At 41.5% G+C, this 14192-nt stretch overlaps 1 protein-coding gene across 1 annotated transcript in view; it reads left to right on the top strand.

Moving 5' to 3' along the window:
* Window positions 1–14192, top strand: part of TAX1BP1 (Tax1 binding protein 1) — a 215165-nt gene that overhangs the window by 139927 nt on the left and 61046 nt on the right. Inside the window, 2 exon segments of the mRNA XM_030202462.1 lie at window positions 2096–2190; window positions 5326–5451. Coding sequence (XP_030058322.1) covers window positions 2096–2190; window positions 5326–5451 — 221 coding nt within the window.

The following is a 14192-nucleotide window of genomic DNA, read 5'->3' on the forward strand; positions in this document are numbered from 1 at the left end:
AGTTTTTCAACAACAGGGTGGTTGTGCTCACTTATTCAAAGTTCCTTCACAAGGTGATGTTGGTTTTCCACTTTAGTCACGGAAGCCATGCTACCAATATTTTTCCCATGGCCATATGCCCACAAAGATTGGATTGTAAAAGAGCCTTAACCTTCTACTTTAAGTGAACTAAATCCCTTGGAAAGTCCCCTCCCCCAACTTTTTTTTTTCTTTTGACCCCCAGTAAATTGGGAACTGCTGTTACCAAATGCAGGCAGTTTTGACTATTGAGGACATGCCAAGGCTCATAATATCAGAGCTGTTGCTGTGTTGATAATCCCCCTTGAGGAAAGCATCAATAGAGAAAATTTGCAGAGCTGCAACATGGACATACATTCACATCTTACTCCTACCTGGAAAAGGATTCCCAGTGTGACAGTAGGTCTGACAAGTCCATCTAACAGAATCTCTTTGAGGATTAGGAATATAACTCCATACCCTCTATTTTCTTAATTTCTAGATCTCTACTTAAAAAAAGAAGAGGGAAAAGTATAAAGGACTAGTTGCCATCAAAAATATTTTTGTATCTGCTCATTGCAGCACCTTTGCAATGTTTGTTCTAAGCTGCACAGGAGTCCTCCAATTGTATTTTTGCTGGGGGCTGGTAGTGCTTCAATAGAGTGTTTTCAGTTACTACGGACAGACTTTGTTATTTGAAAATATAATAAAACAGCACCACCTCTGGCAGGAATGTAGATGGTGAAGTCCTGCACAGCAAATAGGGAACATTGCACCTTTGTATTATTTCCCATTTCTGTTGTAGGCAACCCGTAACTAGAGTGTGCCATCTGTGAGGAATTGCTAACCTGCTTGTCTTTGGTGAAATCCAAGTTACTTGCCTGTATCAAGTGTTCTCTTTGAACAGCAGGATATAAGTCCTCACATACCCAACCGCCTCCCAAAGGAGTTGTATTTTATTCTCAGCTATAATAGACTGAGTGGTCCCCATGTGACAGCAATAGGCAGAAAGTGATATACATACAAGATGAGGCTTCTCAAAAGCTTCTGAAAGAGTGCAAAGGCTGGAAAAGGGCTATGTAGGTGACATCAGTTGGTTTGAAATGTTTAAAAAAATATACATGAAAATTATTTCCCATTAGAAATATACCTGCTGAAGGATCTCGTTGCTATGCCCCCTTTTATTGAAGTTAAACCATTAACTAAGGATTTTGAAATATGATTCAGTGAACTCCTTGATATCATAAAAGGACACTTACTGTAATAGGTATTTTTTGAATATGGTATTTATCACACAAATATGCCATCCTTTTAAAGTTGCTTTCTTTCCAGTGTAGGAACTGCAGTGCATGGATAGTGAAAATCTTTTGCCCTTTCTAGAATCTGTCAATTTGCATTGAACACAGTCAAATGACCTGTGTGTGTGACAACTGCTGTCTGCAGAGAACTGTTATACATAGCAACTTCACTGTAGATGAAGAGAAAATTTGAAATTAAGCATTGTTTTATATATGAATTCACCTTAAAACTGAACTTTAACACACAATGAATATGGATTGCCACTGCCAGATATCCTTCTGTTACCTGCCCCAAAAAATTGAAATCTAAAGGAGCTTTAGAGAAGTCAGATGGCTTGATCTTATAACGGTTGTGGTTAACTAGTTGTAATAGCATACTTTTCAGTATCTTAACAATATAACAAGCCCTTTTCCGTATGTGCTGATTTTATAACTATTCTAGAGGTTACTGTATATGAATGTGTTTTTTAGTGAAGACATGCTATAAAAATATCAAATTTTTGACTGCAGAATTCATATGTTTTTTGCTAACAAAAATAGTACAGTGTTAGAATACCTGTGGCCTGATTTGTAAAACTATTCCTGTCAGCATGAAAAGAAAAAGAATTCAGCCAGAAATGAAACCTGAGAGCATTGTTTTCTGAAGAGGGCCCCCCCCCCCCCCCCATTTCATTTCTATGGGATCCATTTTTTTTGAATGGGCCTGATTGTTTTCCTTGACTTTGGATCATACTCAAGAAAGCGACTTGATTTATATGAGTTATCTGTAGAAATTATAGTTCTGTTTTTGTCTGATGCAGTTTCCAAGGTAATGATAGAAGAAGTAGTTCGTGAAATGAATAAGGAAATTTGTGAAAAGAAGGAGATGTACATGAAGTGCAAGCAGAAGTTGCTAGTAAGTAAATAATTACTCTAACTAGTGATCTATTTTCACAAGATATCATTGCAGTATAATTTGTACCCTGGTATCAGTGTCCCATTGGTTATTAATTTTATTTGCAAAATTTATATTCCACATTCTCCAAGGACAAGCAGGCTTCTATGTTCTCCAAGTGGGTGACACCAATCCGTGTTGCCTGGTCCGTTGTTTGCCAAAGCTAAAAATGAGTACTTTGTGGAGCACGAGCGCCTTCCATCCCATCACACAAATGCGGATTCCTCAGTTCTTCTTTTCCATGTGAAAAGTTGTTTTTCTTGTCCTCTCCTCATTCGCTCAGTCTTAGCTGTTTTTTGTGTTTTCCGGCTGTTTTTTCCATCCTTACAATTGGACTCCTATTTTTTTAAACCTATTTTCCTTTCCTTTAATTTCTTTAGTTTTGTTTTGCCCTTTTTGTAAGTTTTATTGTTTTTCTGTCAATGGGCAGCTTTCAGGCCTTAACTTTGGCCGGTTCTTTCTCTTTACTTTTTACTGTGTCATATCCTCTTTTCAGGCACCATTGTACCATTTAATTTAGACGACTATGTTTTTTCCGTCCATGTCCATGAAGATTCCCAGTGGCTTCAAGCGCTGTACCCTTTGCAATCACACTATCTCGGGAAAAGACACCCATTCTTTGCAATCAGACTATCTCGAGAAAAGACACCCATTCTTGGTGTCTCCTTTGTCTGGGGCCCGACCATAGCCCTGCTGTGTCTTTTCATGAAGAAGAGGACCCAGGTTTTCAAAGGGCTCAACGAGAGAGGCTTTTTGGAGGAAAGTCCAGTCCCTCGGCATTGAGGTCGGAGATGTCGGCATCGATGTCAAGCATCACACCAGCATTGGGAGCATCAGTCATTTTCTGCTACTAGATCCTTAGATACTGGGAGCAGTGAAGCATCAAGTGGGTCTACACCTGCCTCGAGGCCTCCTGCTGTGCAGGGCCCCCGGGACCGTGTATCGTCAGACCTGACACTGAGGCAACTTGAGAATTCAACGTTGTCCTCGTTGGCACCGAGGAGCCTCGGTGACACACTTTGGGCGATGGCCAAGAAGCATAGTCATCGATCACCCACAACGAATGCTGCCGGGAGCTCTGGAGCATTGAAGGAGCCGGCACCTGAGAAGCGTTGATGCCAGGAGGACTGCCGCCCCTCCATACAGGAGATACCGATGTTCCTGTCTTCTAGCTCTTGCATTGATCCCCAGCGGTTCTGCAATTTGCACCTCAGCCGACATCCCATCTTTTCCCGGTGTCAATGAGTGCATCCGGGCCTTGCTCCGTGTGCTGCTGGATGGCCTTATGCAGCGGTGTTAATCGGTATTGGGTGTGCTTGCACCTACCCTACTCCACCCAAGCCGGCACTCCCTCGATGGTGGTGGAGGAAACTTCACCAGAGTTGAGACGAGAGTCGACCTCGATGCCACTCTTGGGGACATGGATCCTTGGCACCAAGACAGGTTCGGTCTTGACAATCCCATCAGGAGATATTGTGTGACATTGAAGAGGAGCACTCTTGAGATTCAGAGGAGGATCCCAGGTACTTTTCTTCAGACATGTCCTATGGGATTCCCTCTGAACCCTCCACTCGAGAGCTTTTCCTTTCCTTTCCATCTTTTGTAAGGGAAATGCTGATGCCATTCCATTTCCTTTCAAAGTAGAGGATGAGCCCAGGACCATGATGCTCGATGTCCTAGCCTAAACATCTCCTCCTAAGGAGGCTGTGACTGCACCTCTCCAGAGGTGCTCAAGGAAGTCCTCATCAAGAACTGGGAGTCCCCTCTGTCAGTCCCTGTCATTCCCAAAAAGATTGACATTTATCTCAGGGATGAATTTCTAGCTGTCAGATGCTTCTTAGTCTTGCCACCTCCTCTCTTAGTTCTTGTACTTCTTTCATGAGGGATTCAATGTGCATTATTTTATCACTTGAAAACAGATCCTTGCCTTTGACCAAGCATTCAGTCTGGACAGAGGCAGAAGCTGTAATGAGAGCAGCAGCTTTAGGGGCACAATGTTGGTTTTTTTTGTTTGTTTTTTTTTGCCATACTTCAAGCGTAGAAGCTTTTTGTACCTGTGAATAAAAAGAAAAAGGCCTACCAAAGTCCCAACCCTATTTTTTTCCTTCTGTAAGTTTTGTTCTGTAAGTTACAGGAAGCAGGTAGTTTTACTGTAAGATCTAAGAACTTGTTCAAATTTACTCTGTGGGTCTAGTTCAGTGTACTTCCTTGCCTATTATTGGGATATACAATGATTTAGCTTATCCCTTTCAAGGTTTAGGATTTTTGTTTTTAATCTGATGTGTAGTGTGTTTGGTTGTAGGCCTAATTCAAAGGATTAATCTTATAAAGTAGAGACCCAGAAATAAAACTGATCTGAATAAATCGGTAACAGTTAAGTGACGATACTACTGCTGCTCACAATGCCAATAGGGCCAGATCTCTATAGAGTATACATAAGAATATGACTTCCCCCTTTTGAAGTGTGGGGGGGGGGGGGGGAGGAGAAGAAAAGCATCTCTCTCTCTCTCTCTCTCTCTCTCTCTCTCTCTCTCTCTCTCTCTAATTTCCTTTGGAGTCTTTCATGCACTTATTGGCTATGCAGGAAGCTAGAGATTTTAGGGGTTTGCCCAAACGTAAAAAGCAATTTATGCTGATTAGGGATTCATACATACAGGCAATTAGCCTACGAGGACGTAGTTTGCTCCCTAACAGCTATAGAGAGGAAAATCAATGTCGTCAGCGCCTGCTGAATGAATCAGAAGCTCCTTTCAATCAACCAAGGATTGGGTGAAAGGAGGGGTGAAGAATACTTTTCTTTTCTTTCCTTTTTTTTTTTTTTTTAGTATAGGCTCAGAGGATCATAAGAATCCAGACCTTCTGTAGCTGACCTTTATTGTACTTATTTTGAATGTGGTGGATGATGGGGGGGAGAGTATTTGGATTACTATATATTTGTGGGTACGATTCTAAATGTGTGTTTTGAGTGAGTGTGGATGGAAATGAATTTTGTATTTATAATAGTAAGAACGTTCTATGTGTTTGGTTGTTTTATTATGGTTTATTTTCAATAAAAATTGTTCAAACATAAACTTATTTCTATCCCTTGTGTTCTAGGATGAGAAAACAAAATGCAGCGCATATGCTGAAGAGTTGGCCAAGGTAGAGCTGAAGTGGAAGGAGCAGCTGAAAGTCAATGACAGTATGAAACTACAGCTAACTACTGCAGAAGACCAATATAAAGTATGTCTGCTGTTACCAGATATCGCAGCTATTTGAGTATCTATGTTTTTATCAATAAATTTACCAGTTTCACTGTGGGAAGCCACTGACCATGTTTAGTACTATATGTGTCAAACATTTTTTTTTTGACAAGCTAGCACACAAGTGGATGAAGTCATCAGTCTTCACTGGGATGTAAAGTTCTGTGCATCTGTGGCCCTTCCCATACACAGTGGCTCAGCTGCTCAGTTTTGTTTATTCCACTCTGTTGATTAGACACAAAAACAAAGCTATCCCATTTGAAATGTTTCTGCATCTTGTGTTCTTGGTTGGTTTACTTTTTTGTAGTTCATTCATGCCCACAGTGTGGAAGAAACTTCCAGAATACACATTCTCAATCTGTCTGCCTTCTCTGGACATCTGTCACAACCTGGGCTGCCATCTTCTGTACCACATGTCCCTTTATCTGCATAGGAAGCATCTTGTTGGACTTTGAAGATATTAAGATGAATCCAAAGAAGTACTCAGAAATTCATAGAGATCACTTAATGGTATTCAGCTGACCTCCTCTTTTCTGGAATGGTCCTTGTCAAATAGATTGAAATTGATCTAATAAGACAAAAGTCTGATTGGTTTAACAAATCTGATATGGTAATTTCTTCTATCAGGTTATCAGAAGAGAGAACTTTACCAATAGAAACCGAATCTCGGGTAGTTGAAGTGATTTTAGATTCCTCTCTGACGCGTGGCCCACATGTTAATTCTCTTTGGAGGAAGACCATGTTTAAATTAAGGCAATTGAAGTTGATAAGATCATTCTTTACGGAGTAAATATTTGCTCTTCTAGTTCAGACTGTGATACTTCCTCAAATCAATTGTTTTTATTTATTTTATTTGTTACATTTGTATCCCACATTTTTCCACCTATTTGTAGGCTCAATGTGGCTTACATAGTACCGGTATGAACAAATACAAAGTGATGTTGTGGTAAGATAAAGTTCATGTGGCATAGCCACATTAGGGAATCGTACAGTGGAAGAGTTGTGTTATGTCCATTCTGTACTTTAGTTTTGTTGTGTTGCAGAGATCAGGCATTTAAGTTGGATCGGTAGGGTATGCCTTTTTAAACAGGTTAGTTCTTAATGTTTTCCGGAAGTTTAGGTGGTCATATGTCGTTTTCAAGGCTTTTGGTAATGCGCTCCACAGTTGTGTGCTTATGTAGGAAAAGCTGGATGTGTAAGCTGATATGTACTTAAGTTCTTTGCAGCTTGGATAGTGCAGATTCAGATATGTTCGTGTTGATTCGCATGTGTTTCTAGTTGGTAGGTCGATCAAGTCTGTCATGTATCCCGGGGCTTCACCGTAGATAATTTTGTGACCCAGAGTGCAGATTTTGAAAGCAATGCATTCTTTGATTGGGAGCCAGTGTAGTTTTTCGTGGAGGGGTTTTGCGCTTTTGTGAACCAGAGTGCAGATTTGAAAGCAATGCGTTCTTTGATTGGGAGCCAGTGTAGTTTTTCGCGGAGGGTTTTTGCGCTTTTGTATCACGTTTTTCAAAATATAAGCCTAGCTGCTGTGTTTTGAGCAGTCTGAAGTTTCTTTAAGTTTTGTTCTTTGCATCCCGCATAGATTTCATTGCAGTAATCGACGTGGCTTAGTACCATTGATTGTATCAGGTTGTGAAATGTTTCCCTTGGGAAGAATTGTTTCACACGTTTGAGTTTCCACATTGAGTGGAACATTTTCTTTGTTGTGGATTTCACTTGGCTCTCTAGTGTTAGGTTGCAGTCCATTGTAACACCGAGGATTTTCTGAGATGGGGAGGGTGTAATCTGGGGTGTTGATAGTTGTGGGGTTGTCTGCGTTGTGCTGGGATGAGAGGATGAGGCAATGAGTTTTTTTTTTATTGAGTTTTAGTTGAAATGCATTTGCCCATGAGTCCATGATGTTCAAGCTGAGCTTGATTTTGTTGGTGATTTCTGTCAGTTTAGTTTTGTAAGGAATGTATATTGTGACATCGTCCGCATAGATGAAAGGGTTAAGGCCTTGGTTGGATAAGGACTTGGCTAGTGGGGTCATCATTAGGTTGAAGAGGATCGGTGATAGCGGTGATCCTTGTGGTACTCCACATTCTGCTTTCCATGGTGATATGTTTTATTTTGATTTTACTTGATATGTTCTTGTGGTTAGGAAACCCTTGATCCAGCTAAGTATATTTCCACCAATCCCGAAGTTGTCTAGTAATCTTATTAGTATATTATGGTTTACCATGTCGAATGACCTAGACATGTCGAATTGAAGGAGAAGGATGTATATTGCCTATTGCTATTTCTGGCTTGAATTTGGCTAGGAGAGTGAGTAGTACTGTTTCTGTGCTGTGGAGGGTACGAAATCCTGACTGCGATTCATGTAATATTGAGAATTTGTTTATATAATCTGTACGTTGTTTGGTTACCATGCTTTCCATCAATTTGACTACCAACGGGGTAGATGCTACTGGACGGTAGTTAGTGATTTCATTTGTATTTTTCTTGGTCTCTTTTGATTTCGGGGTGAGTAGGATATTGCCATTTTCCTTAAGGAAGAGACCTTGCTGAAGCATGTAATTTAGGTGGGATGTAAGGTTTGTTATGAAGCAGTCAGTGGGGGATTTCATTAGATAGCTGGGGCAGGTTTCTAGTTTACAGTGAGTGTTGGAGAACCTGCTAATTGCCTGGGTAACTGTTTCAGCGGTAAGGAGGGCAAAGTTTGACCAGGTTCGGTCAGCCGGGTATTCTCCAAAGGTTGGGTCCAACTCATTAAGGAAGTTTTCAGTGTTGTCTTGAGGTAGTGTGTTACGTAGGTTTACAATTTTTTCATTGAAATACTTGGCAAGTTTATCAGCAGATGGGATGTCTGTATTCGTTGTAGTGACCAGGTTGGTGTCTAGGAGTTTGTTCATGAGTTGGTATAATTTCTTCGTGTCTTTGTAATCTGTCCCTATTTTAGTTTTATAGTATGATCTTTTGGTCTGTCTTATTGTGTATTTGTATTTTCTTTGTATTTATTTCCATGCATTGAGTGTAGGTTCATCTTTTGTTTTTTTCCATGCTCGTTCGAGTTTCCTGGATTGTGTTTTTAGCTTTTTCAGTTCATCGTTGAACCATGGTATTGAGCTATGCTTATGTGAGATTCTTGTTCGAAAGGGTGCTATTTTATCTAGTATGCTTCTGCATCTTTATCCCATTCTAAGAGGTAGTACATGGAGTCCGTTTGTGCTGTCCAATCGTTATTGTATATCAGTTGCCAGAATGTTTTTGTGTCTACTTGACCTCTTGTGCTGTAGGATGTGTGTTCTTGTATTTGGTGTAAACCCCTCTTCTGCAAGTGTAGGGATAAGTTTAGTTTGTAGTGATTGGTCCAGGGTATTTCTGTCCATTTAATATCTGTTGTTATTAAGTTTTGGTCTGATGAAAGTTTGTGTGAGATGAGATCGAGTGTATGCCCTTTGACGTGGGTTGCTTGCATTTGTGGCCATTTGAGATCCCATAATTGGAGGAATTCCTTACATTCTCGTGTGTTGAGTCTTCTAGGTGAAGGGTGATGTCTCCTAATACTAGTATATTGGAGTTGGTTACACATGTGTTTGAAATGAAGTCCATGAAGTTGGTCTGGCTTTCGTTCCAGTTACCTGGAGGTCTGTAAAACAGGACACAATTCAAATGATTGCGTAGGGTTTTGTTGTGGATTCTGATTGAGGTAATTTCAAGTCGAGGTGTTATGGACTCGGCAATGGTTTCGGTGGTAAAGTTGGATCGATAGATTAGTGCTATGCCTCCGCCTCTTTCTTTTCTGGTCCAATGTGTGATTTTGTATCCTGGAGGGCACAGGTCTAGGATTATAGGGTCTTTTTGGTCATGGATCCAGGTTTCATTGATAAAAAGTAGGTCAAGATTTTCTGACATCCAGTTTATTAGTATTGCTTTTTTGTTTACAGCGCATCTGGCGTTGATATAGCCCACTAGAATTGTTTGGTATGGGTCTTCTTCGTTTGGTGTTGTGTGGACTTTTATTAGTTGTCGTTTTTTTTTGTTAAGGTGAGTTTGTTTGGGCCCTTCTTTCCCTTCTGTTGTGGTTGTCTGCATGTTGATGTTCTTCCTTTGTTTAAGTTGTTGTCAGTTTGATGAGGTATGATCAATCTTTGATGATTGTGTAATATAGGTATAGTGTTAATTTCTGCAAGCAGGGTGGATAGTGTTAAGTGGATCAGTGTTAGGAGTAGGTTATTAGGAGTAGTTTGAGGGTATTCATTTTGGGTTCAATTCACTGTGGGCTACTAATAAGACCGTGTTCTGATGATTGGATGCATGGTAGGACTTTGTTCTTTGATGTGGAATCTGGTGTTCTGGTCTTGTTGTAATGTAATGTATTGTATCTGGGGATATGATCCCAATAGCTACATAAATTACAGTTTATTCACAATATAGCTGCATGATTAATTTTCAAAATAGATATACTAGTGTTTCAAGCTGCTTGATGAAGTTACATTGGTTACCAGTACAAGAGCAAGTTTTCTTCAAAGCTCTGTGTATACTGTATCAAATTTCTTTACGGCATTACTTTCTGTCTTTCGATAAGTACAGTTTCAAATTCTTTATTCAGTTCTTCAAGATTGTTTAATCAATTGATTCTTCTCCCAGTATCTTTTTGAAAAGAACAGTGAAAGTTCTTTGTACAGTCTAATTAATGAAGCAATGTTAGACGACAATCTAGAGTATGTAATTTTTGCTGTGAAGCATGTGAGTGAGGTTTTGGAAAAAAATACTGGCAGATTTCCTGATTCAAGTGAAAGATACAACTTTTGGCACAAATTTCAGATGAGTGTGAAGCATAACTTTGGAAGCAAAGAGTTTAGTATATGGAGGATAACAGACCACTGGTTGAATTTTCATGTTATGTATTTGATATACCACCTTCTGTGGTACAACCAAGAAGTAGTTAAGAAACAAAAAAGAGTGAGGTCCAAAGAAAGGAATCCAAGGAAACAATTCCTTGATGATAAACTCACTTTATTTCACATGGTTGCTACTCATGTATAGTTCTCAAGGATTTGTTTATTTGGATTCCTTTCTTTGGACCTCACATTGGTTTTTTGTCCGATATCCGTGAGGTTTTTTCCTCTTTTTTTTTTTTTGTTTGTTACTACAACCAAAGCAGTTTACCTATATTATATGCAAGTACTTTGCCCCTAGTGGGCTGATTCTTCTTACAGATGTTAAGGTTACTAGAAAGATTTTTTTTTTTACAAGTGAGGAACTGAAGTGCACTGAATTCATAGTTCCAGTGGAGAAGACATAAAGGATGAAAAGCAAATTAAGGTTCCAATCGGGGGGTGGGTATCACATTGGTGGTTTTATTTTATTTATTTATTTGTTGTACTTGTATCCCACATTTTCCCACCTATTTGCAGGCTCAATGTGGCTTACAATGTTCCGTTATGGTGTTCGCCATACCAGAGTAAAAGATAACAATAGGAGTTACATAAATGACATGGATGACATAATAGAATTAAGCAAATAGATATCGGAAGAGAGCAGTTCAGAATATAAGGTAAAGTGGTGATGTTACATTTACAGTTATTGATCATTGTGGTATGCCTTTTTGAAGAGATAGGTCTTCAGAGACTTACGAAAGTTAATTAGTTCATAAATGAATACTAGGTATCCACCAGTCTCGAGGCCTCCTGATGGTCAGGGTCCCCAGGACCAGCCATTATCGGACCTGACCCCGAGGCGACATGAGGATGCAACATTGTTCTCGTTGGCACCGGGAGGATCGTGCTCCCTCCATACAGGAGGTGACGATGCACCTGTTTCCAAACATCCAAGATCCTACTCCTGTGTCAACTCCAGTGGTTCTATCTCTTCCCTCTCCTGCTGGGCGCCTTCTGCATCCTCCTCAGATAGGAGGACTTTTGGCAAGCGCAGGAGCAGTTTCTACTACTATCCTAGGTGTAGGTACAATCCTGCGGCTCGCCAGCCTATTCAGGCTCAACCCCAGAATGCTCGTTCACATCAACAGTGTGAACCCTGCTGCTCCCCAGGCAAAACAAGGGACGGGGTAAAAGTATCAGTCTCGGATGACCTGTCGGGGGAAGGTTAAAATTTTTTTCACCCAAGGTGGCCTCTTATAACCTCCATCCAGTGGGTTCTTCAAATAGTCTGTCTCCTGTACGCCCTGAATTTGCATCTCAGATCTCCAAATTGCCCCTGAAAGCTCATTCATTCAGCTGTCAGCAGAGGCAGGTACTTGCAGAGGAACTTTCCACCTTTCTGATGGCCCGTGCGGTCAAACCCATTCCACCAGGGGAAGAAGGACAGGGATTCTATTCCAGGTACTTCCTTGTGCAATAGAAAACAGGGGATTGCATCCCATTCTAGACCTAAGGGTCCTGAATAAATTCCTAGTCCGAGAAAAGTTCAAACTGTTTTCCCTGGGCACCCTTCTCACAATGATTTAGAAAGATGATTCACTATGCTCTCTGGACTTAAAGGATGCATATAATTGCATCCCAATACTTCCAGCCCACTGGAAGTATCTTCGATTTCAGCTGGGAACACTGGGAGTCCATGTGTTCTCATATCTAGATGATTTGACTGGTGAAGAGTACCTCTCTGGACGACGCTCTGGAGTCCATGCAGATGACTATTCGGGTGCTCGAACTACTAGGGTTCATTTTAAACTACCCCAAGTCCCATCTTCCCCCTGTTCAGAGATTGGAGTTCATCGGCACCCTGCTTGATACTTAGAGGGTTTGAGCCTTCCTCACGGACACGGCAGTGGACAATCTAGTTGCACTTGTGTCCAAGGTTCGAACCTCTCAGCATGTCACAGCTTGGCAGATGTTGAGATTGTTGGGCCACATGGCTTGCACAGTGTACGCTACACCCATGACACATCTTCACATGAGATCGGCTCAATGGACCCTAGCTTCTCAGTGGTATCAAGCTAAGGGAAGTCTGGAAGATGTCATCTGAGTGTCCCCAGAGCTTGTATTGCTCCCTTGAATGGTGGCCAATTCGATCTAGTTTGATTCTGGGACTTCCATTACAAATTCCTCAGCCACAAAAATGTTGATGATGGATGTATCTCTCTGAGGAAGGGGAGCTCATGTAGATGGGCTTCATACTCAAGGAGCTTTGTCCTCTCAGGAAATGAATCTGATCAATTTCCTGGAGCTACGGTCGATCTGGAATGCTCTAAAGGCTTCAAAGATCGGCTATCTCACAAAATATTTCTCATCCAAACAGACAGGTTGCAATGTATTATACAACAAGCAGGGGAGCTCCGGATCTTCTGTGACAGGATGCTGTCCGGGTATGGCATTGGGCTCTCCACCATGGCATGTTTCTTCACGCCACCTATCTGGTTGACAGACTGAGCAGGATAATGCAACCTCACAAGTGTCTCTCAACATAGACGTAGTCCGCAAGATATTCCGAGTGTGGGGCACCCCCTCTGTGGATGTTTTTGCCACTCAGATCAACCACAAGGCCCCTCAGTTCTATTCCATAACAGCCTAGCATCAGATGCCTTTCCCTTCAGTTGAGGGACGGGTCTTCTGTATGTACATTCTTTTATACCTCTAGTGGGAAAAACTTTGTTGAAACTCAAGCAAGACTGCGGAATCATGAGTCTGATCGTGCCGTACTAGCAGTGGCAGATATGGTTCCCTCTTCTTCTGGAATTATCCTCTGAAAAACCATGGAGATTGGAGTGTTTTCTGACTTATCACACAGGATGAAGGGTCTCTTCTACATCCCACCCTTCAGTCTCTGGCTTTCGCAGCTTGGATGTTGAGAGCCTAGAATTTGCTTCCTTAGGTCTTTCGCAGGGTGGCTGCAGGATCTTACTGGCTTCTAGGAAAGATTCCACTAAGAGGTGTTACTTTCTTATATGGAGGAGGTTTGTCATCTTGTCTGAGAGCAATGCCTTAGATCTCCTTACTTGCTCTACACAGAACCTGCTTGAATACCTTCTACACCTATCAGAGTCTGGTCTCAAGACCAAATCCATAAGGGGTCACCTTAGTGCAATTAGTGCTTATCTTCACCGTGTAGAAGGTAAGCCCATCTCTGGATGGCCTCTAGTTTCTCGCTTCATGAGAGGTTTGCTTTTGTCAAAGCCCCCTCTCAGACCTCCACTAGTGTCATGGGATCTCAACGTCGTTCTCACCAGCTGATGAAAGCTCCTTTTGAGCCACTGAAGTACTTGTGCCTTCTGAAGTACTTGACCTGGAAGGTCATTTTCTTGCTGGCTGTTACTTCAGTTCATAGTGTCGGTGAGCTTCAGGCTTTAGTGGTGGATGCACCTTATGCTAAGTTTCGTCACAACTGTGTAGTCCTCCTCACGCACCCTAAGTTCCTGTTGAAAGTGGTCTCTGAGTTCCATCTGAACCAGTCGATTGGCTTGCCAACATTCTTTCCCCAACCTCATGCCCATCCTGCTGAAAGCAGCTTGCACACCTTCGATTGCAAGAGAGCATTGGCCTACAACATAGAGCGGACATGGCCCCACAGACAGTCCACCTAGCTTTTTGTTTCTTTTGATCGCAACAGGATGGGGGTCGCCATTGGGAAATGCAGTAATTCAATTTTGCTGGCAGATTGCATTTCCTTCACTTATGCCCAGGCTGGGCTGGACCTAGAGGGTCATATCATGGCTCACAATGTCAAAGCCATGGCTGCGTTGGTAGTGCACTTGAGAAATTTGCGATGCTGTGA

Source organism: Microcaecilia unicolor, chromosome 1, assembly GCF_901765095.1.
Source record: "Microcaecilia unicolor chromosome 1, aMicUni1.1, whole genome shotgun sequence".
NCBI lineage: Eukaryota > Metazoa > Chordata > Amphibia > Gymnophiona > Siphonopidae > Microcaecilia > Microcaecilia unicolor.